The 27042-nt window shown below is 41.0% G+C and overlaps 3 protein-coding genes across 6 annotated transcripts; 1 reads left to right on the top strand and 2 right to left on the bottom strand.

The window, feature by feature from the left end:
• Nucleotides 1-79: 79 nt before the first annotated feature.
• LOC119734229 (angiopoietin-related protein 7-like) lies at nucleotides 80-7087 on the bottom strand. 2 transcript variants are annotated; one of them, XM_038207601.1, is made up of 9 exons: nucleotides 6877-7087; nucleotides 6075-6275; nucleotides 5714-5831; nucleotides 5423-5541; nucleotides 4712-4973; nucleotides 3334-3603; nucleotides 2742-2905; nucleotides 2179-2440; nucleotides 80-1237 (listed from the first exon to the last, which is right to left on the bottom strand). In XM_038207601.1, the coding sequence occupies exons 2-9, from the start codon at nucleotides 6246-6248 to the stop codon at nucleotides 972-974; spliced, it is 1635 nt and encodes a 544-aa protein (XP_038063529.1). In that variant the 5' UTR covers nucleotides 6249-6275; nucleotides 6877-7087; the 3' UTR covers nucleotides 80-971. The 2 variants fall into 2 exon arrangements, with proteins under 2 accessions (XP_038063529.1, XP_038063528.1); XM_038207600.1 differs by having other exon boundaries at nucleotides 6075-6277; nucleotides 6882-7086.
• Nucleotides 7088-7512: 425 nt separating this feature from the next.
• Nucleotides 7513-14661, top strand: LOC119734232 (SNARE-associated protein Snapin-like). 3 transcript variants are annotated; one of them, XR_005272054.1, is made up of 5 exons: nucleotides 7513-7686; nucleotides 9456-9502; nucleotides 9746-9864; nucleotides 13192-13448; nucleotides 13760-14661. XR_005272054.1 is itself a non-coding variant. In XM_038207605.1 (5 exons), exons 1-4 carry the CDS (start codon nucleotides 7517-7519, stop codon nucleotides 11374-11376), a joined length of 426 nt encoding a protein of 141 aa, XP_038063533.1. In that variant the 5' UTR covers nucleotides 7513-7516; the 3' UTR covers nucleotides 11377-11425; nucleotides 13192-14661. The 3 variants fall into 3 exon arrangements, 2 of the variants coding, with proteins under 2 accessions (XP_038063533.1, XP_038063531.1); XM_038207605.1 differs by adding an exon at nucleotides 11287-11425 and having other exon boundaries at nucleotides 13192-14661; XM_038207603.1 differs by having other exon boundaries at nucleotides 13192-14661.
• Nucleotides 14662-15233: 572 nt separating this feature from the next.
• On the bottom strand, nucleotides 15234-26323 carry LOC119734231 (uricase-like). Its single transcript, XM_038207602.1, has 7 exons — nucleotides 26218-26323; nucleotides 20922-21179; nucleotides 18179-18374; nucleotides 17432-17618; nucleotides 16672-16795; nucleotides 16447-16530; nucleotides 15234-15963 (listed from the first exon to the last, which is right to left on the bottom strand). The coding sequence occupies exons 2-7, from the start codon at nucleotides 21156-21158 to the stop codon at nucleotides 15889-15891; spliced, it is 903 nt and encodes a 300-aa protein (XP_038063530.1). The 5' UTR covers nucleotides 21159-21179; nucleotides 26218-26323; the 3' UTR covers nucleotides 15234-15888.
• Between the last annotated feature and the right edge of the window lie 719 nt (nucleotides 26324-27042).

Here is a 27042-nt window from a genome sequence, read left to right as displayed (position 1 = left end):
GAATTTTACAGTATCTTTAACTTGAAAAAAATAATTAAAAGACGGCAGATATCAATCAATATAAAGATGTCCACATTCGTTGGTGTATTTTGTTTTTGCTGTTCTATTTATTAGTATTTGTCAATGCACTGTCGTTAAAACACAAACAGAAAAGGAAGTTGAATGACTTTAATTCTAGTGTGATAGCAGTTTAAAAAAACACGCCAGGATAATTTTTTTCATGTTGATGTGAAGTATGTTGCCGGGAAAATTAATAACCTGTGGTATAAGTTGGAGTCCAAATGTATTTTTTTGTTGAAAAAAGATTACAGTCATGACTTGTTGGTTATATTTTCAGACAACTAGAGAATGATGTGTGTGAAGATTTTTTTTCTCAAATTTCCGTTCCTCGTTGCTGCATAAACAAAACCAAAATGATACTTTATCTATAATAGATAGGTCATAGATCTAATACAGGTATAAGATTATAAGTTGTGGAACGTAACGTCCTCTAATGTTTGGCGATACAAGATTTATGACAATAACATCAGCATAATAATGGCTGTGCTTAAAGGCATGTATAGGATCATTTGCATTTATCCCAAAAATAATATAGGCCTACCGAATTATTATTTTTTAAAAATCTTACTAGGATTCAACATCACACTGGTACTAAACACACCGTGAAAATTCTGGTTTGCTGTCAGTTATAAGAAAACGAGAAATGTAGGTAATTCCAACGATCAGTCGATTCATTTTTTGGAAATAGAGTGCCTGGACGAAATGGAGTTTCGAAATGAAAATATGGTTTTTCACTGTTTTCTCGAAAAGTGTAATCCACTAAGCTGAAACTTCTACAGATTAGATTTTGAACATTCTCCTGTAAATTTTGAGTGGTGTTATTATTGGAAACGAACAAATAAACGAAAACTGATCCTAGTATATGCCTTTAAACTGCATATCAATATGGATAGATCTCAAATTAAAGGCATTTACGCCATAGGCCTGACTTTCATCTCAGACTTCTTCAGCGAGTACTGGTTCCCCTTCCAGGCCATCCACTGTATGCCCTGGTCTTCCCGCATACCAGTGGTGGCGTCCAGTTCATTCATGTAGCGGCCGTTCAAGTTGGCACGATGGCAGAGATCGAACCACCAGCCGCTGTACAGCCAGACCGCGCAGTTGCCGTCGAGCGCCCCGTCCACGTCGTTGTCTCTGGTCGTGAAACCCTTGCCGTTGTGGTAAGTGAGGGAGTCACCTAAGGGCAAATGGAAATAAGAAGGAGAGAAATGAATGAAAAGAAAACCAATCGTGGAAAAAAATATAGCCGTGGCATGAATCTATGGACTGCACTCTAAAATGTCCCTGGTGAGATTTGGCCAGGAATCTTGGTTCTGTTTGACCTGATACTTTTCAGGGCCGCAATTATTGATGCATTGCTGGGTCAAAATGACACTCTTTACATGTTTTCTTGTTCAAAATGACCCAGAAAGTGAGTCAGAGAAAATGTACACCGGAAATGTGTCAGCTTTAACCCTGAAAAGAGTCAGGTCAAACAGAACCCGGATCCGGGACAATCTGGCAAGGGACTTTTTACAAAATTGGATGTTGTGTCACGTGATGCCTTTACATTCAGCAAACTGCTCTATTGATGCACTGATTGCATTTAATATAGGCCTCTTGAATTATGGTTGGCTTTTCAATGTGAGCAAGATTACAGGAGTAAGATTTTGGGGTGATTGTTCTGCGTGTCGGTTACTACTCGGCTCTGAGGTCATAGGTGACGTGGTCTTAATCGGAAGGCTCGGCCTCAATTATATCGTGTTCATATAATATTCGCAGAAAGCAATACATTGATGGTTTAAATGCAAATTTAATATTAAGAAGAACAAGAGCATGCTTAGAATTTCCGCAATCTTTGATGTGACAATTATATTTCGTTGAATTATTCTATAAGAACAGAATAGTATAAAGACACGAGAGTATCTTCTTTTTTACTTGTTCTAGACCTATATACTTTTTTTTTTATCTTAAGAGGGGATACTCTTCAAACGTAAAGCCAATTTTCCAGAGCTTAATTTCTGATGTTTTTCGAATTCATTTTTTTGCGGGCAAGACGACAGTTGCTGAACGTTTTGTTAAGTTTGAGAGTCATCCTTCTGTTTGGAACTTATCAACAATTATTTTCTTGAAACTTACCAGCATCTCCTGAGTACTCGCCGATATGCAGTGTGAAATGTTCACCGCTCACGGAGAAGTTCTGATACGTGGCGTAGCGCTGTGTGTCGTCCCAGTCCCAAAGGTCCACGCGGAGCTCAAATCCGCCGCGCTTGGCGTCGGTAAGCCTTCGGAGGGCGCTGTTACCCAGCCAGTAGTCGCCGGCAGCCTCGCCGAAACCCTCGGAGTATTCCTGGAAGCCCTGGTCGAAATTGACCAGTGCACTTTCTTGCCTCTGGAAGACCTTTTGGGAGAAAAATAGATGAATTAAAAAAATGCTAAGAATCACCCCTTAAAACTTGGGGTTTTGAGACCGGAAGCAACTTCTCACTACGATCAACAAATTTAAAGCTCTTTGTCAGGTAAGCTTTTAAATCATTGAATTCAAGTTGGACTGAAATTAGAGTGACAATTCAGGAAAACCCATGCAGTCTGAGCAGAGACTTAAAATTCAATAAACAATTCGGCAAGAATGGGATGCGAGTCTAGTTTCCGGCAGGAAAGTATATAAGGAAAGTACCACTGCCCTATAAATTGAAACATACTGTCCATCCGCCGCCATCGGTGTCCATGTCACAGTACACCTCGACCGGGTCCATACCGGGGGCAGATATGCTGTAAACACCGCTCTCTAAGATTCCCGACGCCATGATCTCGGCACAGTCTGCTGCTGCAGATGTAGCTGAAGGAAGTCTAGTCGACTCCAGGCCTGGATGTGCGAAAATGAGACGGCCTTGTTTTCACATCAGGACATTTTGCTTTTGGGTATTTCTCCAACTATTCAAAATGAAGGTGACTGTTGCATAATTGGCATTCCACTGAATATTTTTGCTGGGGAGGAGGCGCTCGTTTACAAATTTCGATAGAGTAGATAATCATTCAGCATAATTCAGCAAACGTACTATGTACATAGCATGATTAATTATGAAAATAATCTGTTAAGCCATTTTGGTGCAGCTTTATATTGAAACACATGTGCCTTTCTTCGCAGTGACAAAGTGTTTTGCCAAGGACGAACTGCGACCACGCAGACTGGACTCGAACCCACATTTGCCGGATTATCCACACATCTTTGAGTTCTACCCTCCACGATCCAACCTACATACTCCCCATTATTTAGTAATCTTCAGAACTTACTTGGCTTCCTGGCTTGGCGCAGTTTCATCTCGGACCTGGACAACGAGTACCGGTTTCCCTTCCAGGCCATCCACTGGATCCCTTGGTCCTGCTCCATGCCTTCGGTGGCGTCCAGCTCGTTCTTGTACCGTCCGTTCAGGTTGGCACGATGGCAGAGATCGAACCACCAGCCGCTGTACAGCCAGACCGCGCAGTTGCCGGAACCGGCCCCGTCCACGTCATGGTCCCTTGTCGTGAAGCCCTTACCATTGTGGTAGCTGAGGGAGTCACCTGCAGAGAAAATAACGACGGTCTTGTTTTTCAGTTCCGTCAAACCTTGCTCTCCCAGTTTAAGAAAAGGATAATTATTGCCAGTGTTGGTTAACCCCGACTTTTAATAATCATTTTCTTTTTTCTATGAACATTCCTACGTAGTGGCACGTTCTTTAAACTCTAACCAATAAAGGGCATCATGTGCTATTTGAAGTAGTATGTCCCAAAAAAGTGTCCGTCTGACTATTTTTGAAAAAAAAATTTAAAAAAATCGAGGTCAATTTTGAAAATTGTTGGTTGTGCAGATTTCCTAAGCCTTGGCCTCAAATTCTATGCGTTCTATTTAATTCCAGTCATGTATCATTGCACAATAATTGTAAATTGAGCATACACACAACATTTTTAACACTGTGACCAAGTTCCTTGCCTTATTCAATTTCAGTACTGTATTAAACTCCTTCATGTTGTGAAAAGGGCTGCGGTTGGGATTGGAATCATTTGCCTGGCTATCAGTCATCATGGCAAGACCTCAGTTTAATGCTCAAGGGCAAATGATTCCAATCCCAAACCACATCAGCCCCTTTTTCACAACATCCAGGATTTTACAAAGTTTACATAACACAGCACTGAAATTGACTAAGGCGTGGAACTTGGTCACAGTGTCAAAAAATGTCGTTGTGATCAATTGACAATTTTACAGTATGCGTGACTGAAATTTTAATGAAACTCATAGGGGATGAGGCTAAGGCTTACGAGTATCTGCACAACCAACAATTTTCAAAATTGACCTCATAGTTTTGTAGTTATCTTAAAAACAGTCAGACGGACACTTTTGGGACATACTGTAGTGTTAAGGCTGTACGTGAAATTTACCTTTAAAAAGTCCTACAAAGGATCAATGGGTTGAGGATTAAGGAGCAGGCACGTAGCCAGGGTTTGGTTTCCCGTTGCAAAGTAGAAGTTTCGTGCCATTTAACCTATTTTTCACCGTCCCGGTTTTATACTTTAGCTTCTATCAGCGTCACGATTTTGCTGTTAAAATGTTGCAGTCTGCCACTTTGCACCCCCGGCTAGGCCAGTGTCTGTGTAGGTTAGGGAAGGAATGGCGTATGATAAGTAAGCTCACCTGCAGTTCCTTGGTAGCTGTTCTCGGTGAATCTCAAAGTAAAGTCCTCCCCAGAGACCCGGAAACCAGAATAGGTGGCGTACTTGTAGTTGCCCTCCCAGTCCCACATGTCCAGGCGGAGATCGACTTTCCCCTCGGCCGTCAATGCTTGCAGGGCGGTGTTGCCAAGCCAGAACTCCCCGTCACTCTCGCCAAAGCCTCGGCTGTAATCCTCGAAGAGACGGTCGAAGCTCTCGGTGCCGTCTTGGCGTCTCTGGAACACCTGGGATTTGAATAAAACCCGTCGTTGAGAAAATTAATTGTGAAGTTGGAATTTTTATGAGACCGAGACGCAATTGTGTAGTTCTCATTATATTCAACTCCAGAAGACTCAACTAAAATGACGGAAATAAAGGAATTTTAATGAAAATAATGTACAGTTATCAACTAAAATTAAAATAGGAAAGGCAGTTAGTTGGTTGTTTCGTGCTTAGATTACCCTCGTGCTGAATTCACAGCTCATGGAATACGCATGTGCAAACCTGTTTTTGAAAATACGCAGCTACTTGAATTGAAACATAAGCACAAGGTTACGGTAATTGATCTCGAGGATAGATTTATATATTTATCATCCAGTTATCCTCACATCAACAATTGTAATTATCGACTCGACCGTCTGAAGTTATCAGCCATCCTTAGTTTTCTAAAAAGTTTGAGTTTTGAGCTACTTACCGTCCATCCCCCGCCATCGGTGATCATGTCGCAGTAGACTTCAATCGCCTCTGAGCCAGGAGGAGTGATGGTGTAGACTCCACTTTCGGTCGCTCCGGAATGTTGAACCTCCGAGCAGTCTGATTAAAAAAAAAACACGTCTAGTGAGCAAGCTACGGTACTCACACAAGGGAAATGTCTTTGGGTCTGAGGCAAACCGGACGGTGAAACTTCGACGTTTTGGTCAATATGCCCTAATCAAAATTCAATCTCATGTATTCACTGATAAGCCTCTCTCGCCACTGGAGTTACCTCTAAGCTTGGCAGATTCCTCCTCCTCGATACGGATGATTTGCCTCATTTTGCTGACGTGTTTCTCCACGCGCTTCAGCGCTTTCAGCTTTTCAGCTTGGGTTCCGTACTGCGAAATCTAAGCAATCAAAATGGTAAACAGTACATGTTTAACAAACAAAATTAATTACATTGTGTTAACTGCAGTGTAAGTGGCTCTTGGAAGATGGTGACAAATCTGCGAAGTAGGGATTTTAGCGAACGGTAAGCAGAGCTAGCCATAAGATTGAGCCCATTGTTTTAAGTTTTACAAGCAAACACTGTGTCAAATGCAGTTAAGATGAACTCATAAACGAAAATAACGACATATTGTTTTCAGTACCTTAATGGCACTCTCCATTGCAGCAAGTATCTCCGTTGTCAAGGCGTCGTTGTCGATGCATTGCTGAATGTCGTCATCACGCGGCACGTCGTTGTCCGTCTCAGGCTGCACGACGGTTTGTGACATGCAGGTGGCGGCCAGCGCCACGAGGCACAGGCTGAAAATGGGCAACATTTTGCACTCCTGCGCTACCTATGGGTCCTCTTCACATCATTACAATTAAGAAAAATAATAAACACACTATATTTTCGCTCACAAAATGCAAATAGTGACATCAAAGGAACACTTTCATGCAGCGACTGTAAGCTTAAAAACTTGCTGAACTAAACAAATTGTTTAACGAATTGAAAAAAAAGAAAAATGTTATCCATGGTTTGGAATTGTGACGGATTCACAGCCGAGTTTTGCTACGCAGCATAGATGGATTGCATTCAGTCGCCATCTTTGACTTTGAGGTGCATTTTGTTACATTCATGTTAATTTATTAATAAATAATGTACCAGAGGTTTACTCCATTTAATTCATTGCCTTTAAACTGACTCATCGCCTTTAGCTTTGCTATCATTATAAGGGAAATGTGGATAATGCCTATAAATCCATGGTGATCGCTGACGTGACTTGCTCAGAATAAAGGATTGGCGGTAAAAAAAAAAAAAATCAAAGAATTCTCATTTTTGACAGAAAAAAAACCCACAATTATCCGTCTAGCCGAACCGTCAAATATCAACTTTAACCAGAGAAAATGTGTAGATCCAATAACTCACTCAGCTTTCGAAGAAAAGAAAAGTAAAATTCTGCCCACCTTACCTCAGACTGTACTTCTAGATGATAGGTGATGTTTCCCAAGCCGTGGTGCTCGCCTAGCGCCTTGAAACTCCACTGAGCTGAGGCAGCTGCGCCAGCGCCACCTTTTATAAACTTTCCAGCCCTGGGCCGTACTTGGCTGTACCAGGCAAGGGAAGTCATGTACAGGATGGAAAAGGTGCAAAATAACAACGATTTATGGCTCTCCTAGGGTTAGATGAACCATGAAGTTAATTCCTTCCTCCATGGATGAACCATAGATAAACGTTCTTATTGTTACTTAGGTCACGCATCCTTGCAATTCTCGAGTCTGTTTCCGTGATTTCGCGATAAACTGTTGGGATTAAGACAAACAGCACTTCCGATGTTTATCTAGGACCCTGGTTTGCTCTGGGCTTTTCGTTTCTTTGTTGATCTAGCCTTTTTTTCTCACCATGGACCATTGTTGAGAAAAATTGGAACAAGAAAAACAAACTTAGTTTTTCACCCCAAAATTCCCCTCTAGACATCAACCAATCAAAACGCTAAGAAGTTTTTGATGACGTAAACGACTTAAATTCCGGCTCCGCCTACTAAAAAGGTGCTTGGTTCCCTGGTGCGCTGCACAACTGAACATACAACGTCCTTGCTTGATTGGCATGTATACCGAGCACCAGCGAAGAGCAAAGATGGCGGCCACCATGAACGCAGAAAGTACAAAACAGCCGGTGATAACACCCACAGAAAATCGCGATGCAATGGCTGCTGGGATGTTAGAACTATTGAAACCGGCAGTACAGGAAGTAGATGAAAGGGTGCGGCTAGTGAGGTATGAATAATACCGAAAATAGATTTGTAATCCTTCACCATTCAGTTGTTCATGTTCGTACTTTCGTAGGGTAGTTGAACATATTGAATTTTATTATTAATATTATAATTTTTAAAAAATGTGCCCAATTCTCGGACAGTTGAAATTTTGTTGCGGGGGGGGGGGGGGGAAGGCGGAGGAGAGGGGGGTCAAAGATCAATGTGAGGATTAATTGCAGAATACCCCGCCACTCGGAAATACACCCCTAAAATCACTGGCTACGAGGTTGGAATCACTGCAAAAGAAACAATCAGTCCATTGCCAGCTACGCGGATACTGAGTGGGGGTCCATTATTTGAGAACGAAGCAACACAAAATGAATGGGAGTTGCTGAAAAAAATTCTAAGTCCAAACCAACCACCCTGTTGGCGGCTACGAGTACGAGGCTACGGAGTGGGAGTCCCCTTGAATATGCTTGAGAACAAAGCAACACAAAAGAATGGGAGTTGCTGAAAATTTTTTAAGTCCAAACCAACTACCCTGTTGGCGGCTACGCGGTTACGAAGTGGGAGTGCAATGGAGCATGACGAATGCATAGTACATACAAGTAGCGCTGAGAATGTTTATTGAGGTCAATTAGCCGTGACCTCGTAGCCGGCTACAAGGTGGATAGATCGAGTGGCGGGGTATTCTGCAGTTGTGCCCAATGTGATTCTCCTTTTCATTCTTTAAGATTTAAATTTGAAGCCAAATTATCATAACTGCTATTGCTAATGTACAACAAATGAATTATTTACAAACCTTCATTCATGACTGATTTACATTACAGGCATGAATGACATTGACAGGGCTGCCTGCCAACTTATTTACTTACTTTACTTTATTCCATCTAATGGTACAATGCAAAAATATTTAAATATAATTCTTCAAAATAAATTAGGGATGTTAAAACAAATAAGATAAGAAATAATGTACTAGTAATGAGTAAGGCCAAAAAAAAATAATAAGTTGGTCTCTGGTCAGCGCGCGCGTCGATTTTAATCATACGCGTCAATATTTTTTTTCCCAAAATATTCGCCCTCTAGTGCCGCACCTCCTCAATTTATTTTACCAAAGAGCACCAAGGAATGGGAAATTGCACCAAGGCAAATGATCGAGAGCACCAAAGCAAATTATGGAGGACACCAATGTACATGAGGACACCAAAAAAGCAAAATAGTACCCCACCTTGTCTGTACAATCCAAGCTTGAAGAAAAAAAAAAGAAAAAGAAAAAAAAAAAAACCCGCGTCGCCGCGTCAATTCGCGGTAGCTCCAACAGCGCCCTCTATTGCCGCACTTCCTCAATTTATTTTACCAAAGAGCACCAAGGAATGGGAAATTGCACCAAGGCAAATGATCGAGAGCACCAAAGCAAATTATGGAGGACACCAATGTACATGAGGACACCAAAAAAGCAAAATAGTACCCCACCTTGTCTGTACAATCCAAGCTTGAAGAGAAAAAAAAAGAAAAAAAAGAAAAGAAAAAAGCCGCGTCGCCGCGTCAATTCCGGAACTTTGGTCTGACCAGAGACCGAATATTTTTTTTTTTGGCCTAATACACTATAATTACCAAGAGATGCAGGGGACTCACAAAAAACAAGCTTGTCGAGTGCGAGTCCCCTGAACAACAAAAACAATAACACAATTAACAAGATACATAATAACAACAAACATAATAATAATAAAATCGGAGTCTTATATAGCGCACGTATCTACCAAAAATCCTTTAAAATATTTTTTCTTTCAGAGAAAGTCAGCTAGATCTCAGACAGCAGATTGAAGAACTTGATGAAGGTAAGATACAAAGACAAAGACACAGATAGTAGAATGAATATCCTCCAGTCACTATAAGTGGCGAAGTATTAACCCTTGCAATGCGCACACGTTGTCCAACGCAAATTGAATAAAAGTGCTTCAAAATAGGACCAGGGAGTTTGATGATATCAAATGTATCCATAACATGGCCAATATGTTTATGCATGGAAATCTACATTCAAATAGCTTATGTATGTATTATTTCCTTTTCTTTGTATCAAGTTTTGAAGCAGCTGGGTCAGGCACGTGAACCTCCCATTGAGCTTGATCCCTACGTGAAGAAGCTGATGAACTCCAAACGCAAGATAGCCGTCATCAGCAACATCGTTCAGAATGCTCAGGTACGTATTGAAGTCAATATTGATAGCGATAACTAAAATCTGTTCACACAAGTGTGCAATTTTAAAGTTAACCTAACTACTCTCATATCAAATCAACATTTGTCATTTTAATACCTGGTGTTGTAGTGATGGGTTGGCTGATTCAGGAAGCTACTCACTGAAACATTATTACAGATTTAAAAAAATATCTTTTAAAATGGGGAAATGTAATCCTCAAAGTGAACTCTATGTACATTGTATGCATATACTCTTCAGTGCATGGCCCATTGGAAACATTACATGGTCACAATTTCATGAAGCGTGAAATACTCATAATGACTCGTGAGTTTGTTGTTGAGCAGAATTCAGCTGGGAAGTAAATAGTGAACGTGTTCTACATAACCCCTGAGGACCGACACACAAAGGGAGAAAAACCGTTTCAGTCCTTGGGCGTTGGGTCTTTTGTTGAAAACGATCCTCCATCATCAGTTATGTGCTTAGTCTATGGGAGAGTGTTATATTACAGGGACAAAGGGAAACACAAAGCATTGTCCTCGAGAGTAAAGTGAAACAGGATTGTATGAACAACCTGTGCTTAGCAAGTGTGTACGCTTACCAGCTCTGAGAAATGTTCCCAGGTTGACCTTTTATAGTTTGCAATAGGTTTGCAATCAGCTCTGATGGCTGGAGACAGCAGAAGTGGCTATGGCCAAAAAAAAAGTCTCCGGTTTCTGGTATGCGCGTGCGTCGCCGTAGCCATGCGCATCGGCAAAATGAAAAAGTTTTTTTTCAATGAAAGATGATGTCTCAAAACCGCCAAACTCACTGGTTTGACTGGAATCCTGCTGCTGCACAATTTTAACGTGTTTTTAGATGGGGTTATGATCGAGAATAAGCTTTATGTGGGCTCTCTGGTCTCCCATAATATTTGCACTAAGTTTAGTCGGGCACCATTTGCAGTCATCAGCCGACGTTTGAAGCAAAAAAAAAACAGTAAAAAAAAAAAAAGCCGCATCGCCACACCACTTTTTGGGCAAGCTCCATACCAGAAACCGGAGACTTTTTTTGTGGCCTAATAAAATGTCTAGTGCTTGGTTAAGCACTGAGTATACAGTAGAATGGCTGCTATATCGAACATCACCCATTGGCGCCCAGAGTTTATATTGCAGACTTTGGAAATCTGCTTGTTAATTAGTGAGCTGGATTGCTTATATCCCTGACAGTGCATTATGAAGCGTCTACTAATTAAGTGTTAAGCAGGGTGTTAAGTACTATAATCTGTTTTGGTTTCTTGTAAGGCAGATGTATGTGTCAGGGTGCATGTAATCCTAAATCCTAAAATGGTCTCTGCAATTTCAAGAACCACCAATATTAAGGCCTCATCACCCTCTACAACCCAGGAACCTTTTCAGTGACCACATGTAATCTCTCTGATCGTTGCAGGATCGACTTAGCAAACTTCATTTGCATATCGCCAAGACGTCGGCCAAACGGAAGTCCCTGGTTGACTTCCCCGGGGGTTCCATTCTGTGACCCTCTCTGCCCCCCTCTCACTCCACCCTTCTGTAATCCCCACCTCCATGTAGGTACAGTCATTGTGCTACTGCCCCCTGAATGCAGTCCATGTTTGTGGACCTTGTTCCCTTTTGATGGCTACTATAAGTTCAGTTAATGCTTAAACGGTTGTGTGCAGTGTGCATGGTACTGGTAGTGCAATGTGCACAGCTGTGCATGGAGTATTGTTGAGTCTGTGTGAATAGTCTTTGAGTTGTGGACTTGCAAATGAAGTTTGTATAAGTCTGTCACTGTATCTAACATGTCTAAGTTATATATACTGTGTGTAATGAGCTTGTTTGCTTGCTGTTTTAATTCACTGATTGTCTCCTTGTTTGTCACACTTTGAAATCTTGGATCATAGAATTTGGATTTTTTTTGTTGGTCTTGCTACTTGGTTCCTCATTGTTCTCCCTGCTTGAGGTTTCCTTTGCTCCCAGCCTCTCTCCCATTCCTGCTAATTTCATTGGAGGTTCTTTTTTTAATGAATGCATTACGTATCAGCAAATTGTAATTTTTGTTTAAATTGACCATTCTGTCTCAAAGCTAAACACCTGTAAGTTTGGGAAAATGCAAAAAAAAAGAAAATCACCTTTTTTTGAAAGACAGTGTCTTTCTTTACTGTGCATACATTAACTAATGGTTATCCACTGCAGTGGATACCCATTAGTGGCTTAGCCTTGATTCAAGGTGCCAATGATTGATTGTGGGTTGTGCACACACTGCTGAGCAGTGCACATCTTCCAATCCTCCCACTCAGAAAAGGTCAAAGATACTTTGAACTAAGACTACATAAATAAATGCAGCTCTGTGCTTTGCATGACGAGCGATTACACATCCTGCAACTTGGTTCATGTCTTGTAATTTCACAGTTTAACAAGTACATGTTTCACATGGGCCTATGCATTGGAGGGCAAATCAAATGCATCTTAATGCCTGCACTTTGAAAGAGGCTTAAAGTGAAGTCAAAAGGTGTTGAATTTATAACATTATATGCCAATATTCTCAAGTGCACAGTTCGCCCCAGTTTTGAGACTATTTTACCTTTAATAGCTAGTTACTCTGGTGGCATCCTGTTGCATAGGCAGACAAACATCTGTGTTGCCATTGTTTCCTGTCAGCTGTTTAAAGTCCAAAGATTTGCCACAGATAAACTAGAGTCTGTGTGCACAGTGTGTACAAAGGTGGGGCAGTCACACAAACGAATTGCAATATTCCGTCTGTCAGGCTTAAAAGGAAAAAAAAAAAAAAATGTGGATTTTTAAACACTGCAGATTTTAGGGTGTGAACTATTAATTAGTAATTTGGACCTTGTTTGGACATACAGAGAAATATTTTTACCCAAATTTACAAAATGATAGTTTGGCTTGTAGATATAAAAGTAAAGGATAACTTGAACTTGTGTTCCACATGCACATGGATGACTGATGTGAATAAAATATTTAGGCAAAAATGGTGCGAATGACATCATGCTGCTAAAACAGAATTGGCTAAACATTGAAAAAACTCCACGTAGCAAGATTGCTGAACTGCTGTCATGTGACATAAGGGACTCTTTCTCAGCTTGATTGGTTCTATTTTACTAGTTATTATCTGCTGAACAAGTGAGCTGCCCCATGAGATGCTGCAGAATGCCTCCCAACGTCTGTAACACTTAAAACATATAAAAAAAAACACTACCCATAATGGCTGACCAGATTTTCATACTTGCTATCTTGAATTGTCTGAGGTTATCAGAATTTTGTGTTGGAATTATCAGTTAGTTTATTCCACAATTATTTCCTCCAATTTCAGGAGAGGGTGCGTAAACTTCAGCAGCGCATCGGCAAGGAGTCAGGGAAGAAACTGAGCCACTTGTACCCATCCAGCACCGATGCCGTTACCCTTCCAGCTGGCATGGTTGGTGCTACGCTACCTCCCCCCGAGGTCCAACCGGCAGAGAATACTTAATCATATTGTTGATTTTAATGTTTGTTTTCTGATGCTGTATATATTATAAATAAAAAAAAATTGCCATTTCTGAAATCTTGGGTTAAGCTTCGTCTTCTTAATTGTCATCATCATCATGTCGGTTTTAAGGCCGTTGTCCAGTCTGTTCTGGGTTGGCCTGCTTTCTCCCTATGGCTCTCCTCCACTTGGCCCTGTCCGTCGCATCCCTTGCATTGACTCCAAGCAGTCGCATGTCATCTGACACGGAGCTCTGCCAAGTCTTGCGCGGTCGGCCGACGGGTGTGGGCCCACCCACAATTACGTTGGTACACCTCTTGACCCTTTCTCTCCACATGACCAAACCACCTCAGCCTGTGCCTCCTCAATACGATGCCGATCCCCTCCACTCCCACTCTCCTCCTCAGCTCCTCGCTTGTAGGTCATAATTTTAGGTCCCTGCACTGTTACAGAAACACCAGACTCTCTACATGTAGAACATGAATGTTTTTCATATTTGTAAACATTAAAGAGAACACAGTGTTTCTGGGGCCAAGGTTGAAGCCTTAGCTGAAGCTAAGGTTTTAGAAATGGCAAATAAGTCTAAACAAGTTGTGTACAAATGGAAGGTTAAATTTGGTTTGTTGTCAGTTACTTTGCAAATTGTGGGCACAGTTTATGAAGCTGCTATGTGCCCTTCTAAATTCAGGACGAGCTCTGGATACGTTGCGGGTAGAATCATTCACTTTGTTCGGAAGAAGCTCTGCATTTGTCCCGGACATGTTTCTGGAATTTTTCATCAGCGACTGCTTGACTCACCAATACTTATGTACATGTAACTTCATTGTGGGAAGATTGGGGAGTTGTTCAGAATCTTGCAACTTATACCTGATACAATGCCTGCAACTTGTCCTGAATATGAATTGAGACGAGTCCCAAGTATGGATATCCGCTTAGCACAGAAGATGACATGCTTAGCATCTTATCTTTAACTAGGTTTTACAGGCGCTTTACATTCCTCTGAATGGGCAAAAACAAATTGACTGCAATGGTACAAATGAAAACAAAAACAACACAAAAGACTCATCTGAGTTATTCAAATCAATAGCATCACATTTCTTTAATTTTTTTAGAAGTTTAAAGTAAAAAAAGGTAAATATGTTTTAAAATAAATCATCTTGGTTTCATCTCTCATTTGTTTTATAATTTATATCGTATATTTGTTTACAGAGTTCCTCTATCTGTAAAGGAAATTGTTGATTTTTTGTTTTGGTTTAAAATATGTATACTATTTTTAAAGTGCAATAACATGCTAAAATAAAATGAATGAAACTAAAACCCATCTGATTTGCATGCAATGATTTCTAAAATATATGTACGTGTATATCTATATAATATATATAAAAAGAGTAGGTCATTTCATCACCACAAAATGTTAGTCCTAAATAGAATGACCACTTGCTTCTTTAAGCACCTAGCATTTTGTAGCTAGGGCACTGCACTTTTATAAATCAAATTATTTTACCTTGGAAGTGAAAACATATCTTGTACCTTTCTTGGAAGGAAAACGGATATTTATGAATTTTTCTGAGAAACACATTTTGTGCTACTTTCTACTCTTCTTAAATGTATGAAAACTATTTGACATCCCTTTTTGGTTTATTTTATTCAAAAGTGCACTTCTATTAAACATTTAAAATTTGCTATGCTTTTTTGGACAACTGAGGGCACTGTTGCCGTGATGTCATTTCAGGGAGACACTGTTCAGTTTAAGGGTTTTGTGTACAAATGTGAACCCAAAAATCTGCTCATTGATAACATTGATGAGAAAGTTTGCTCATTGGCTTACTACCAAGTACTAACACAACAACGAATCAACGAAGAAATTTTTTTATCAAAAGCGAAATATCCAAAAGCGAAATGTCCAAACCAATTGCAACTTTTGGTGCACAAACCAATTGCAACATTGAGGTTTCTGCCTGATATGACATCACGCTTTTGCTCATGAATATGGAAATTTGCATTAGCATCAAAACCAAAAAGGCACCACAATACCCTTGAAAACGGCAAATTGAAAATAAGGTTAAATGGGACACAAAGGTGCATTTGCAAGAATTACATTAAAAAAATAAAATTTTATGGGCCCTTTCGACTGTAACATTAAGTCACAAGTTTGAAAGCACTTTTTAAAAAATTATTTTACTTTTCCCCTGAATTTTTTTTTTTTTTTCAACAAATATAAGCACTCTTGGCGAGGGTTGACACCCCAAAGCCAATGTAAAAAAAATCAGGATTTTTTGAAAGACAGTGTCTTTCTTTACTGTACATACGTGTTTGCAGTGGATACCAAAAATTCATGTCCGCTAACTAGTAAAGTTTTAAAAGGTGGGCTGAGTACTGAAAAAGAAATAATTTTTAAACTGGTAATAAAGTTTTAACTTTTATGAAGAAAATAAAAGGAAGCCACAAACAGAAACCCGTTTGTTATTATCTTTAGAATAGGCCTAGGGCTGCTTAGAGCACCTGTTTCCAGTGGACGATGTTATTATGTTGACCTCTGACCCCTCAAAGGCGAGAACTGGGAGAGCGACGGACAGCAGCACGGATGTACCCATGTGGTTCGCTAGTTGGCATCAGGATCTGAAAAAAAGATTGAACTATGAATGTGCCTTTGTCTCATTGGCTCTGTTGAAGCGATGTATTAGGGTTGGAGAAGTCATAGGGGTATCAAAGAGGAGTATAAGCGATGCATGTAGGGTCTTTGAGGAACTGAAGGCATGTCTTGGGCTGTCTAAGGGGTATTCTAAAGGTATCTTGGTTTCTGAGAGGTATTCGAGGGGTCCTGCATCTGTTGGGTGTCTTGGGGTATCCGAGGGCCATTGGGGTGTCTCAGTAGCACTCTGAAGCATGTCGGGGGCCGTCTTGGAGGTACATTTTACTTGATGGGTGTCTTAGAGATGACTTAGAGATGGGGTGTCGGGATGTCTCGGGGTTACCAGGGGTGTCCTAAGGTATCTGAGGGCTGTTGAGTGTCTGAGGATGGACTCCAAGGTGTTTGAGATGTATCCCAGATACAAGTAGTGGTAATAGTGATTGTGATTAACAATGCTACTTCAACTTTACCTCTCCACTGTTCTCCATTCCGATTTTCTTGAGGTCGGCAAAAAAGTAGTGAATGTTGGGCATCTCCAGTTCCACTTGCTCCACCTGAACAACGTACAAAATCCAAAACACATTCAAGATCTCTGCCTAGTGGTTGGAAATGCAAGTCTGTCAGTCACTCGTAAACTACTTGAAGAAAGTCTTTCGATCTTTGAAGGAATTTAGGCAAGAATCTTTTTTTTTTACCTGAGGTACTTTGGCCATCATCTGCTGTGCTGCTTGGTACAGCGTCTGCTGAACGCAGGGGGAATACACTCCAGTCTCTGGTGGCCCAGCGAAGATATCCAGAATGCAATTCTTACAAATTTCCCTGAAAACAAGAAATTGGGCAGTTGAGCTTTTGCACCAACTGAAATGTCTGGTTTGTTACTAAGAATTATTTTATATTATCAGTTTGGCATTATTTATTATATTTTACTTTAGAACAATTTCTAATTCCCGTAATTACAAAAAAGAAAGGAAGTTGGTTTGGTTTGAATTTTTAAATATTTTTGTGAGGTGATGACAGCAATTGAAATCTCCCAGCTCCAGGTTGGAATTTGTCATTATTTTCTTCTTTTAACACTTCGGCCCTCAACGCTCTGTATGTGATAAGCAGATATTTCGGGGTCAAAAGGGCACCTACTAAATTTTACACCAAGCCAAAATATCGGCTTAACCATCACAATGAAATGTTTTGATTAGTCCGTCTTTTCAAGGCCAGCTAGACTCACTAGGTTGTTATTACACAAGCATGCGGTTCTCGTCACAGGGGCTGGTGTTTGGCTATGATTTTCTGTGTCAATAGTTCAACCCCAGCTAAAGGGGAAGTCACCACGTTGTTTGGACTCGGGAACTTGTTGACTGAAAAATGTCAAAGTAATTTAAAAAATTGAACACAACAGACTTTATTTTAAAGGAGAGTACAGCCAAGAATCTTTCTCACAAAGTTTTGTTAGGCTCTCACCAAGTTTTGTCAAAGTCCATCCCGGCGACTTTAGAATACAGCCACTTGCCGGCAACAGCCGTGCAGAAGACTCGGTCTGTGGTTTCAGGCAGACTGGTGAACTTGTCTCGCACAAATCCCACAAATCCAGACTGGGTTGTCTTCAGAATCTTCATCCCGCTCAGACCTGCCCACACCTTAGGGAGTCCTGGGGAATTAGAGGTTTACATGAATGTTTTGGACAAACATATCGAAAGAGTTCAGCTTAATATTTCACTCACTCGACTAGTCCTGCTAAGAAATGCAGCAGTCAAATCACTGACCCAAGAACCTTCAAAATGTATTTTCACAGGACCAAGGAAAGAATACTGTCCTGCCACTAGTGCTATACACAGGGCTTCTTGCCATTTGGTTTCTGCACAGTGGAGGATTTTGGAGGATCCGGGAAGTTTCCGGGAAGTGCCAAGGCAGTTGGTGTTATGGAATGGTTCTGAGTGGTACAACTACTCCAGAACTGTGTTGCGCAGTCAAGTCTATCACAAATCAATCACAAGTCTGGTCACAAGTAACAGGGGATGAACAATAACAAAGGAATGTCTTTGTCACAGTTCATTTGAATAGCTTGTGAGTTGGCTTGGGACTGGAGGACTTGTGATGGACTTGTGCTGGGCTTATGATGACTTATGACGGACTTGACTATAATACCCCTATAGAGTCAACAGAACTATGATATTCCATTACTGGAAAATATCATGTTGATGAATGTACCGTGTTTCTCCTGCTGCACAGTGCAAAATCTCTTGGCTTCATGCGTCTGGATGAAAGCGTGCACGTGCTCTATGCCGGACTGGTCCATTCGTCGCCAGGGGGTTTCCTCCACGGAGATCTCAGTCCTGACAACCTGCGCGTAGCTCGTCAGGAAATGATGGCTCAGGTCTATGGCAAACTGCTCTGGGCTCGTTATCTGTTTGGGTTAATATATCAGAACTATCAATGCTAGGTTGGGTTTATAGTACTAATAGAGTCTGTTCTGAGCCAATATGGCACATCAGGCCATCATAATTACCAACATCTGTGGCATGAAACAACTAAGAATATTTTTTATACTCCTGGGTGGAGAGAGGCAAGTGGGGGTTAAGTGGCCTGCCCAAGGACACAACATTTGGCCAGCAGCAGGATTTGAACCCCTGACCTTTTGATCATGAATCATGCAGAAAACTTGTATTTGATACGTACATGTAGTGATCAACACTCAGCCAAAAATAATTCATGAAGTACATGTAATTGGCATCACAGTTACAAGGACTTATTATGCCTTTACTCAGGCCTTCATTTTTAGAAATTCGTGGAGCTCAGTTAATCGCTCTCCTGGGAAATCCGAGGAGCTCAATTTGAGCACCCAAAATTGCTCTCCTGGGAAGTCCGAGGAGCTCGATTTGTATGTTTTGTGCTCAAAGTAAAAAATGAATCCAAATCATTTCCTGAAGCCTTTCATATCATGCACACACACTTGCATCAGAATTGAGAAACAGATGCGACTGTTCACTACAAATTGAGTGCTTATTAATCCATGTCAATTTAATAGGTTTAAGTTTTACTTGTTTGTGAATCATCCTGATGTGGAAATAAAAATGAAAAACAAATTGGAGTTGACTTGTGGTTCTTTAGTGTTTTTATTTTGTTCTATTTTACTTCGTTTTTATTATACTCACTTTATTTTATTTTTATTTATTGATTTTTTTTTATCAAATAGTTTAATTGTTTTGGTTTACTAACTTTACAAAAAACCTGTTTTTGTTTAAATTTGCATATGTATCATGTGGTGTAACCGTGTTTTTGAGGGGTTCTAAATTGTATCCAAATTGATGAATAGAGCCCAGAGCACCCTCCCCCCCCCCAAAAAAAATCAATTTAATTTAAGTCCGGTCATACATCTGTCAAAGAAATACTTTTTTTTGTCATATAAATCCTCAAAATTAGTAAAATAGAAAAGGAAAATAATTATATGAATATTTGGTTTTGGGCACGAAAAATAAAAGGATCGAAAGTAAGGTCACAGAAATGTACAAGTAACGCCATTACAAAATGTCGAATGATACTACGCACAAACAATGTCACCGTGCACGGGTGGCCTGTTGACCGGCCGCGCTTGCGGGCGCATAGCCCGGTAGTCGACACACGGAAAATCGCTCTGCACTCTATCGTTGTGGGACAAATGAGCTCAACCTTTCGTAAGGTATTTCCAACTCAAACTTGTCAAAAATTAACGCTACTTTCTTGTAGATGTACCGGAGATCATTCAAAATGCCGTTCAAAAACTCTGGCTCCCTTTGGAATATCACAACTTCCAGAAAACCGCCGTAATTTCACATAGGCCTACCCGGTTGTCTGGCTGCGCAATATTAGATCGCGCACAACACAAGTACGCGTTATGCGTGTGATCGCCCCACACACGTACACCGGGCCTGCACCACACTCAACACGTGTGCTTGGGCCACGTCCATTTTATCGAAAATAGGGGTGTTGGTATTACAAAGTAGGTGGTTTTAATTGCTCAGCCCATCCATTTCATAATTGTTTTGTGTTTTCACTTCATCGGAGGTTTATTTATTTAGGTTTACATTATAAATATTTATAAACTAATTTATAAACTGATCTCAACCGAAATTATTATTTCATTTTATTCACTTAACGGCGGTGCACGTCTGAATGACGATCCTGCCATAACCTTGATCATAATGGAACGTGCTACATGTCGTTGATGAAAAGAAAATGGCTGATGTATCCATGTATTTGTTGATTTTTTTGAAACAAAATCGTTCAAACATCGGGATGACAAGTTAAGAAATCAAGTATATAACATTTGGATTGACAAGATTTTACTGTTGGCTTTTATGCAGACAAAAACTGGAGTCGACAATTAATAAGCTTACAAATTTACCCAGGAGCGCTATTATTCGCGCGCCAGAAACCGTGTTAAGGAGCGCGAAGGAGCGCGATCGCGCTCGCGCTCCTTAAAAATTAAGGCCTGCTTTACTGACTGACCACATTTCTTTTCTCAGGCTATAGTGCTGTAATCCTAAAATATTTCTTAAATGAAGGAAATAGTTCGACCTTTTTATTATTAACACTCAAATTCTATATAGTATACAACACTCTCAAAATGCTATATTTTCAAAGGCACATAATACTCGGACAGTATGATATAAGTTCTGAAATCCCTCAATTTCCCTATTGCTTCAAAAACAAATGGTTGAAATGCTTGATCTCTGGCTACTTGAGGCATTTCAGTTCTCCAAACTTCTGGAGAGTGTGGGTGATAACTTAATTAGCGATTCATTTAGGGGAAAAAGGTACACAGTGCACTACACACATTATAAAAAAAAATGGAGGCTTTGCTGTGCCCACTACGCGATTGGAGGTGGCTTTGCCGTTTGTCGCCCACTTCAAAGGCGATGCACTGTGTAACCCGCATTCAAGGAAATGCAACTTCTTCAAGTCAAAACCTTACCCCTTTGGTTTTGGCCAGAGCATAAACCGTGTTCTTCTGACTGTCTGTGGCAATGACATCCGAGTTGTCGGCATGAATGAAGTCCCTCTGCCTAGCCAAGGACAGGTGTGTGTCCACAGTCACTTCCTTGATGTCGTGCACGTTGCCGCGTCGGCGATGCTGCATGACGCGCACCTGGTGTTTGCCGTAGTAAGTCCCATCTGAGACAAAGTCCATCTTGGGGCCTGTGTTGGACATTTTTTCCCCTTGAAGTCACAGCTTCCATGCGAAAGAAACAAAAAAGTGTAATTTCAGCAATGGAGTTGTAAAAAAAAAGGCATATGGCAGGCCTGTAAATACGGCACCCACTGAAATGAACTCAGTTTAGTAAATACTATACAGATGTTTTCTATGATTGAGTTACCGGTAGACATCAGACACGTAACTTTAGTGTCTTTTCAGTTTAAATTACAATAATTACAATGTATCAGTAGTAGATATGGGGAGGCATCAAACCCCCTCCCCCCCTCCGCACCCAAAAATAGGAAAGACATGCAGAAAAAAATATTGCAAATGCCCCCCCCCCCCCCCCCCCCCAGGCAAAGTTGGATCTGACCCAGACTGGGACCTAGCCCTGAATAAACGACATTTTCTCCCCAATCTCAATTTTGTTAAATATTTTAATGATGTGCAAGGTGTACAAATACTGCATAATTCATTGATGCTCACAGCTTAATTTTTACCTAAATGACCTTTAAATGGGCTTCCACATGAATAAATGATTAAATTTCATGCTTGGTTTTGTAATGAACATGAATAATAGTAACAATTGGATGTGTTAGACATCTCAAAAAGGCAGCACTTTCTGATTAGCCTAGTAATAAAAGAATACAGGTCAACTCGTACGCGAACCAACTCGTACGCGACCAACTCGTACGCGGGACAATTCGTACGCGGACCAACTCGTACGCGGACCAACTCGTACGCGGACCGACTCGTACGCGGACCAACTCGTACGCGAACCAACTCGTACGCGAACCAACTCGTACGCGATTGGTTTAGCTCACATGGACAGATGAAATTAGGTTCGGTACGGTAGGTCGGCATAATTTTACCTTTTCTGAAAGGTTGAGATTTTCAAATTAAATGTAGTTGATTTTTGAATCCGCCAGTGCTACTTACATTCGCGATTTTTTAGAGAAGAATTCTGCGGTTTTTTTTTTTTTACAAGTTCGCTTGATTGATTGGGAAGTTGTCTTCGCGATTACCAGTATGATTGGTTCCCGCCGCACCCCGCACTGTACAATGTATAAAGAATGCATGATTGAATCGCTGTAACCTGTGTATGCCGCGGTACAATTGCTGGTTGGTTAGACAAGTAAAATGACAAGAAAACACCGATATTTGCGAGGTCTATTGTATAAAAAGGAGCTACTATAAAAAATGGAATATAGCATCACGCATGCTTATACAGTTGTACGGACAGTGTCCGCCAGTTTTTATTATATATCCAAATAATATTTTGTAAAAAAAGAAAAAATGGGGAGTTGATTTTTATTTTTTGTTAAAATCAGAATTTTATATAATTTCACCGGAAATGCGAGGTTTCTTGGGTCAAATGCGATTTTCTTGGGTCAGAAAATTAATTTTTTGCTTGGGTCTGATAATTTTTTAGTCCTAATTATTATGTATCCAAATTATATTTTGTAAAATAAAACAATGGGGAGGTGAATTTCATTGATTTTTAAAAATTAGAATTTTATTTAATTTCACCGGAAATGCGAGGTTGCCCTGAAAATAATTTTTTTCTTGGGTCCGAAAATTAATTTTTAGCTTTGGTCCGATAATTTTTAGTCCTAATTATTATGTCTCCAAATTATATTTTGTAAAATAAAACAATGGGGAGGTGAATTTTATTTATTTTTAAAAATTTGAATTTTATTTAATATCACTGCAAATGCGTGGTGGCCCTGAAAAGGACCGATTGGGTTTTCAGTTAGACAGTGCAATTGTCTATTCTCTTTTGTGAAATTGTGTGGCCCTGAAAAGGGCCGTTTGGTTTTCTTTTGTGTGGCCCTGAAAAGGGCCGTTTGGGGTTTTTTTTGGCCCTGAAAAGGGCCGGTTTTTTTTTTTGCTGGTGTTGGTTGTGCTTTCCTCGTTTACAGGGCTGGTCCATGCAGATGGCTGCATGCTGCTAGGAGAGCCGACGTCTTGATTGTCCCTTGCGCGTAGTCGCCCCACAGCTTGAAGATGCTTGAAGATTTCTTATCTCAGATACAAAATGGCGTATTTTCAAGCGCAATTCTGAGGGAATTTTGTTGGTGTTTTTGATTAACAGATCAGATAATTTAATCCTTTAAAACAGTTGATAATTAGACACAAATTAAAGGGGTTTCCTTTTTGAATTTTATGATTTTTTTTTCTTTCTGTTCGTTGATCTTTGCCGTATCCCAATAATTTTTCACTCGCACGCCGGCCTGGTAAAGGAATAGTTTGTCTAGCCCCGGCCGCCGCTGTTTTGACAAGCATTTGGTTAGCGGGCTATACCGCTAATTTCGAACCCTGATGTGTTATGTGTTATACCTCCATGGTTATACCAAGCATTTCAGTTGTAAATAGAAATTGCTAGGCCTACGGATGTCCCCGCGTGTCTGCTTTTTAATTGATCAATGGTTGTGAACCACAATGAAAGTTGAGTGACAGGCAGTTGACAAGTCTGATCGATCTCTTTTGATCTTCTAAACCCGCCGGTTCTTTTAGGACACCGAACCGCGAGAACAGATCCATGGTAGTCCAGAGCGTTGCAATTGGGTCAGTTTGACAATGGTGACAATTAATTGACTGACAGGTACATTGATTAAAAAAACACGAAAAATGCAACTGGTACATCGTTGCATTAATATATGGAATTAAATTTGACGTGACAAGGCTACAGGTATGCACAAAACGATACAACACTCGTCTAACTACAAAAATCAGTTACTTTATTATCATCATTCACGGGTTCACTCCCAATCACACACAACGGTCACACATTGAACTACGGACTACCCGTCACACTATTCCCAAATTCTTCCCAACAATGCCAACCCAATCCTCGAAACCACTCCTAAAACGGCCCGCGTACGAGTTGGTTCGCGTACGAGTTGGCTTGCGTACGAGTTGGCTCGCGTACGAGTTGGCACGCGTACGAGTTGGTTCGCATACGAGTTGTCTCGCGTACGAGTTGACCAATCCGCGTACGAGTTGACTCGCGTACGAGTTGGTTCGCGTACGAGTTGACCTGTTTCCTAATAAAAGAGGTTGACTATGCTATGCTTCTAAACTAAAGCAAAAATAAACTAAAAACTAAGCCTAATTGTGAACATAAAAATTTGACAAAGTTTGACATGTTTTTGTACATGGTGGAAGTTACTCCTAGAACTATGAGGCTCCGCGTGAGCGGAGCCTCATAGATCAAGAAGCCCGCAAAATTGCCTGCAGCACAAAACACTAATAAAGTACAAAAACGTCCATCAAAATGCAGCCATTTCACACAGAACCGCTGCACAGTTTGCCCCTATACTCCGTACTTTATCTCTTGACATACTCACGTATCATGTGCGGAACTAACATGGGTGGATTCTGTCGGTTTTTAGGCCAAAATGATGAAAAATATGCCCTTTCCGCACTGAGCCAACCTGACACTTGAAACGTGCACGCATATGATCGAGCGCTGATTTTCGGTTCGCTCGGAGCGCGCCGCGGGGGGTACGGTACATGCACTTGTACGCATGCACATACTATCATTTCGCTTGTACCGTACCCCCCGCGGCGCGCTCCGAGCGAACCGAAAATCATCGCTCGATCATATGCGTGCACGTTTCAAGTGTCAGGTTGGCTCAGTGCGGAAAGGGCATATTTTCATCATTTTGGCCTAAAAACCGACAGAATCCACCCATGTTAGTTCCGCACAAGATACGTGAGTATGTCAAGAGATAAAGTACGGAGTATAGGGGTAAACTGTGCAGCGGTTCTGTGTGAAATGGCTGCATTTTGATGGACGTTTTTGTACTTTATTAGTGTTTTGTGCTGCAGGCAATTTTGCGGGCTTCTTGATCTATGAGGCTCCGCTCACGCGGAGCCTCATAGTTCTAGGAGTAGGTGGAAGTTACTCCTAGAACTATGAGGCTCCACGTAGTGGAGCCTCATAGGTTCAGAAGCCCGCAAAATTGTTGTCAGCACAAAACACTAATTAAGTACAAAAACGTCCATCCCAAGCAGGCCGTTTTCCACAGAACCGCTGCACAGTTTGCCCCTAAACTCCATACAATACCTCATGACATACTCACGTTATGTGCACCCAACAAACATCGGTGGATTCTGTCTGTTTTTCGGCAAAAATGATGAAAAATATGCCCTTTCCGCACTGAGCCAACCTAACACTTGAAACGAGCACGCGTGCAGAATGATCGCAGTTATTTTCGGTTCGATCGCTCGGAGCGCGCCGCGGGGGGTACGTACTTGCACTTGTACGCATGTGCATACTATCGTTCCGCTCCTACACCATACCCCCCGCGGCGCGCTCCGAGCGATCGAACCGAAAATAACTGCGATCATTCTGCACGCGTGCTCGTTTCAAGTGTTAGGTTGGCTCAGCGCGGAAAGGGCATATTTTTCATCATTTTTGCCGAAAAACAGACAGAATCCACCGATGTTTGTTGGGTGCACATAACGTGAGTATGTCATGAGGTATTGTATGGAGTTTAGGGGCAAACTGTGCAGCGGTTCTGTGGAAAACGGCCTGCTTGGGATGGACGTTTTTGTACTTAATTAGTGTTTTGTGCTGACAACAATTTTGCGGGCTTCTGAACCTATGAGGCTCCACTACGTGGAGCCTCATAGTTCTAGGAGTAGGTGGAAGTGTGGCCTTTATTTACGGAGGTAGGGGGCCTAGTCCAGTAAATTGGTCACATTTATGGGGCTACAACCAGTGCCAGCTGACACGTACAAGCTCATCAATCATGCTCATCAGGAATTCAGATGAAGGAAAAAATTGGCGTCAGGCATGTCAGGCTAGTCCGAGTAACTTGGACCCAACTTATCGCCTTTTTTAACATTTGGACATGGTCTGGCGACTATCGCCAGACCATGTCCAAATGTTAAAAAAGGCGATAAGTTGGGTCCAAGTTACTCGGACTAGCGTCAGGCAGGTGTCAGGTTGCAACATTCTTTCCCGTTATTTCCTGATCACATCAAAATGTTATTTACAAGACTATTTGTAACGACCAGGATGCCTACATACAAAGTTTATACTCTAAGTTCAGTTAGAATTTACCTTTTCCGATCCTGGTAAGAGAGGCCTCCTCGATTCCAACTGATCACGTCGCGTAGCACACGTATCACGTATTGACCTCACCTAGTGGGCATTTGGGGCAACATATGGGACCCAAAAAATTGGACTGGTATGTGTGTAGCTACATACTACGGAAGCTTGAATTGCCTTCCGCGATACCGCGTTACCGCGATAATTTATCACAGAAATCCAGAAATCAGAGATACGTATTCCTCGATACCGCGTTACCGTGATAATTTATCACAGAAATCCAGAAATCAGAGATAATTCCTTCCGCGATACCGCGTTACTGTGATAATTTATCACAGAAATCCAGAAATCAAAGATAAATCATTCAACGATACCGCGTTACTGCGATAATTTATCACAGAAATCCAGAAATCAGAGATACGTATTCCTCGATACCGCGTTACCGTGATAATTTATCACAGAAATCCAGAAATCAGAGATAATTCCTTCCGCGATACCGCGTTACTGTGATAATTTATCACAGAAATCCAGAAATCAGAGATACGTATTCCTCGATACCGCGTTACCGTGATAATTTATCACAGAAATCCAGAAATCAGAGATAATTCCTTCCGCGATACCGCGTTACTGTGATAATTTATCACAGAAATCCAGAAATCAGAGATAATTCCTTCCGCGATACCGCGTTACTGTGATAATTTATCACAGAAATCCAGAAATCAAAGATACCTATTCCGCGATACCGCGTTACCATGATAATTTATCACAGAAATCCTGAATTCAGAGATAATTCCTTCCGCGATACCGCGTTACTGCGATAAATTATCGCATTTCTGG

Source organism: Patiria miniata, unplaced genomic scaffold, assembly GCF_015706575.1.
Source record: "Patiria miniata isolate m_02_andy unplaced genomic scaffold, ASM1570657v1 HiC_scaffold_27, whole genome shotgun sequence".
NCBI lineage: Eukaryota > Metazoa > Echinodermata > Asteroidea > Valvatida > Asterinidae > Patiria > Patiria miniata.
The sequence above is the reverse complement of the archived record's forward strand: the minus strand, read 5'-3'. Positions and strand labels throughout refer to the sequence as shown.